Source organism: Arctopsyche grandis, unplaced genomic scaffold (assembly GCF_051622035.1).
Source record: "Arctopsyche grandis isolate Sample6627 unplaced genomic scaffold, ASM5162203v2 HiC_scaffold_799, whole genome shotgun sequence".
Classification (NCBI taxonomy): domain Eukaryota; kingdom Metazoa; phylum Arthropoda; class Insecta; order Trichoptera; family Hydropsychidae; genus Arctopsyche; species Arctopsyche grandis.
In genome coordinates, this window is record NW_027518589.1 from 6,770 (window position 1) to 11,716 (window position 4,947).

The 4,947-nt window shown below is 29.4% G+C and overlaps 1 protein-coding gene across 1 annotated transcript; it reads right to left on the reverse strand.

Annotated features, from left to right (window-relative positions):
• Window positions 1-2,215: 2,215 nt before the first annotated feature.
• LOC143922202 (sterol O-acyltransferase 1-like) lies at window positions 2,216-4,600 on the reverse strand (the record flags this gene model as incomplete). The annotated part of the gene is made up of 8 exons (XM_077445422.1): window positions 4,316-4,600; window positions 4,059-4,162; window positions 3,694-3,864; window positions 3,236-3,384; window positions 3,018-3,157; window positions 2,774-2,928; window positions 2,442-2,571; window positions 2,216-2,365 (listed from the first exon to the last, which is right to left on the reverse strand). Coding segments are annotated over exons 1-8 (1,050 nt in total), but the record flags the coding sequence as incomplete, so codon positions are not given.
• Window positions 4,601-4,947: the final 347 nt, after the last annotated feature.

Genomic DNA, 4,947 nt, shown 5'->3' on the forward strand with positions numbered 1-4,947 from the left:
CATAGAACGTGTAAACTCTGTCTATGATTTCTTCTCCATTCCTAATTATTACTCCGCTCTCTGATCTGATTGCGATCATTTGGTTTTTGCCTAAGAAAAGATCCTGTTTGCACTTTTTCAGGCTACGGTATTCTTAATGGTATTTTCTATTAGCTTGCTGTTAAAATCCCTGACATCCCTGACTATTCTCTTTTTAATTTCCTTATTTACTAGATTGTATTCTTGCTTATTATTATCCCTATCTAAATTCCTTTTATGCTTAATTAGGTTTTTTGTTTCCGCTGAAATTTTGCTTAATTTAATCTGTTTCCTGAATCCACCTAATTTCTTACCTGTTGAGGTTAGAACCGAACTAATTACAGGTGTTCAATTCCTCGATGTCTGCTTCTGGGTTTAATTTCCCGTATCGATTTCCAAGTTCGAGTTCGAATTCCTTTTTCCTAGACCTTAGTTGAGCGAAATCTGGAGAGTTACTACATCCTTTTATTAATTTCCTACGTTCGCAATTTATATTAATGGCCATCTTGGCACGGACTAATCTGTGATCGCTACCTATATCTACTTTACTTAAAACACTAACGTCTTTAACGGAGTGCAGGGCATTTGTTAGGATGAAATCGATCTCGTTTCTGTCTCCTTTAGGACTCTCCCAAGTCCACTTATTGTTGGTGTTTTTCCTGAAAAATGAATTAGTGATAAAGAGCCTGTTGTGTTCTGCGAATTCTATGAGGCGATCGCCTCTGTCGTTTCTTTGGCCGGTACCAAAATTGCCTACTGCTCTTTCTGTATTTGCCTTTTGTCCTATTTTTGCGTTAAAGTCGCCCATGATTATTTTAAAGTGGTGACGGCTATTATCGTATGCGCCCTGTATTTTTTCGTAGAAGTCTTCTATTTCCTCATCTGGGTGGCTAGATGTGGGGGCGTACACTTGGAAGATTTGACAAGTGTACCTGCTCGAGATTCTTAATACTATATAGCATATACGTTCCGATATGTCGCTTATTTCTATAATATTTCTTTCTATTCTCTTATTGATAAGAAACCCTACTCCTCCTATTCTACCATTTGGTAGCCCTCTCCAGTAGAGACAGTTACCACTTTTTAGGATTATTTGGTTTTGCTCTTTTCGTCTTACTTCACTAAGTCCTACTATATCCCAATTGATATTTTCTAATTCATTCTCTAATGCAAGCACACTTCCTTCACTCGATAACGTTCTTACATTGTATGTAGCTACATACAGATTTCTATTAGCTAAGCTATCATCCATCGTCACTCTTACCTTGTTGGAGGTTTGGATATTATTTTTCTCGCATTTATCCAAGATGTGTTGAGAAAAAGGCGGTACTTGAGAGAGAATTCCATTCAAGGATTGAGTCATAACCGCCGTAGACTCTTCTCTGTATTCAGGTCAGGTGTCGGATTTTCATCCTAGGTATCACTTGGATCACTTATGGGTTATTACATGCCATTTAACAGGGTTACTTTGTAAGTGGAAGTAGTTAGTTATGATAATAATAGATTAGCAATTGTTATACTACTTTTACAAATCTTTATCGTGAGACGCCTCTTTGGAGACAACGGATTTATATATGTGAGTGCGGTTTGCAATTTAATATTTTAATAATAACTTTAGTAAAGAATATAAAATTACACGAATTACTTTGATATAATTTAAATATGGAAAATAACTGATAGACAGTTGGGAAACACTGTTTCTGCTTGTTATTAAATAAAGTTCGTTAAAAATTTTGCTGGAAGCAATTATGTGGAAGATTTATTGCTTCTGTGGGACAAACTATTTAGTGACGGGAAAGGACCTTTTTTTTTTGTATTCAGGTAGGGAGATATTACGAATATACCCCGGCCGTATTGACTTTGCACAGATTTTAGACACAAAAAAAAACTAATATGACAAAATTTTACGAATTCACTGATATAAATACGATTTACGACCGATCTGCTGATTATTTTTACACTTAAATTATACTATGATGCAATTAGTAAAATAAGTGAGTGGATGGTTAAGTTTTTAGATTTAATTTCGTGCAATAGCCGGGTTTAAGCGAGTAGTAGCGGGGAGAACGCAAAAGCACGTCTTCCCCGCATGACACGATAGACCGAACTCCATATATATATATATATATATATATATATATATATATATATATATATATATATATATTGTATAATAATAATTATAATACATATGTACCATGTAAAATCGTCTATCGGCAAATGTTAATAGTTCTGCGGTTACATTCAGCCAACAATGTAATAGCAGATAAAAACCGGAGAGGTAAAATAGCGTTCCAGGTAACATCGAGTGAAATATCATTTGGACGAATTCCTTTAATTCCAATACCTAAAAAATAAAATATTTTTGAAATGTTAAAGATAATTTAAAGGTTAGAAATTATGCTATCAGTACATGGACAAACCTTTGAACTGTGACCAAATAATGACCAGTTTGGAATGAGATATCTTTCTAATAAAATACTTGTAAAATATACAACAGTTGCGAATTCGAACAGGTGAATGATGACTTTGTTCCATCTTATGTGATCATTCCTTTTTTGATAATTATAATACATACATATATATTAATTCATGGATAGTTTATTATTATAATAATATGTTCTTCATAATGTAATAATTAGTAATATGAAAAATGCAATTATGTACATACATATAAGAGATGTTTGTTTTTGAGTTTGCACAATTGAAATGATAATACAAAGCTTTTAAAACAAATTAAAACAAGTTAACAAACCTCGGGTATGAATCTCTATATAGTAAGGTTGGAGCAAACATAAAATAAATGTATTTGGATAGGTCTGGAATAGTATTTTTTGACGAAACTGGTCTTTCCAATACTCTCGGTGCAACTGTACGTATGAAAGCATGCATTTTCATGATGAATCGTACCTAAAATTTTTAAAATGGTTTAAAAAACTATTTTTTATTACATTTATTTCTAAAAGATATGGAAAAGAGCGTATATTTTCATCAAATACCATTTCTACAGCGATTGCAATGCCCGAAGCGGCTGGCAGTTTGCTTTTTAGTATTGCAATAGTTGATAAAAATAAGAAAGCCATTTGAAAGGTGACAAATATACAAAGCCACATTCCATCATATATTCTTAAAATGGTTCCTGTTAAAAACAAATACAAACTGAAGTAAATTAATTAAATTTAATGTTTTTTTAATTTAAAATTTGTAGTAAATTTACCATTCATTGAAAATAAATTCCTCGTATTGGCCCATACTCTGAAGAAGACATATGGAAGAAATGCTACAAGTTGCATGCAAATCCATATTGTTAATACTACGTCGAATTTGCCAAATCCAATAATGATCAATCGTCCTCCAATGTTTATTCTACAAATTAATAATCATTGAATTGGATTTCATTTCGATAAATATCTGGCGTTTTTAAAAATATCTTACCTATGTTTGATGTATATTTTTTTGAATGAATAATATCATTAGTTTAAATAAAAACCCAAATAGAATGTCGAATAGAGATAAGTATTGCAAAGATCACATTATAATTAAAAATTAATTTTAAAATGCATGGAAGGTCAAAAACATTTGATAATTATAGTTGAAAAAAATCACATCAAACGTTTATCTAAATAATTGTCGATAATTTATGTTAGAATGAAAATAAAAAAATAATAATTATACCTCCCAGTGTCGAGAATATCGTATATTAAGTTGTTCAAGAATAATATAATAAGAGCAACTATTAGTATGTGATAAATTGTTCTAACGTGTGATATTTCATATAAGTCTGTTAGTAGTGAATTTCTTGGTATAAATATTCTATCCTGCAATGTATTCTGATGTGGGTGAGCTCTAAAATATAAGGAATTGTTTTAATATTTTAGCCAATTTATAAATAATAATGACTTAAATACATATATGTACATATTATATGTAGGTCACATGCGCTTGTCAAAAATATTGATAGTTATTGCCAATTAGCTTGGCCTCTGTTGATTAAGATAATAATTTTTAAATAGTTGTTAACAATAATAGTGGGTACCTACACTTTATCTTCACAATAGTTATTATTTAAAATGTCACATTTTCTATTATTGTTCTTATTTTTGTCTTTGATTTTTTTTTCTTTATTGAAACCATTTGGTATTATCTGAAATTTAAGATAAAAATATTATTTGTAATTGGGAAAACATATTAATCTAGCACAGATTCTATTTTCAACCATATCAATCATTAATGATTAAGATAAGCGTAGTAAGAAATTTGGTAGAATATTTATTATGATTTAATTGTATGTACTTACATTTTTCAAGTTTTCCTTTGAATGTGGTTTCATTTTATTTTTTGAATCCATAGTAATATACGAAATGATATGTCAAGTTCTATGAACTTACTTTATTATTATATGATTGTATTTTAATTTTATCAAATTGCGCATTCAATTTTATTTTAATAATTTTAATTATCAAATATATTCGTATTAATGTATCAAAGTTTACCCGTGCTGATTACAGCATATTTATAAAATAATAATTTGTTGTGTGGTTTGTGTAGAACGTGTTATTGCGGTGCTCAATGAACAAAGAATGGATCATATTGGAAATTGTGATTTTGTGGTACAATAAAAAATGTGATTACAGATTATAAACCAGTGGCACGCTAAATTGTAACAACCATTGATTATTTAATAAACAAATAAGATAAAATCATTAATTAAATTGAAATTATATTATTATTTAGATTTATTTATCATTATCGATTTTTGAAATTTTTTATTATTACATTATGCATACATATGTTGTACGTATATAATAATAATATATTATATTTAATAACTTAAGTTATCAAGTAGGTTAGTTAATTGTGTGTTTATATATATTAAGAATTATATGTATTTGTTAATTAATAATATTTAAAAAATCGAGAGACTTTAAT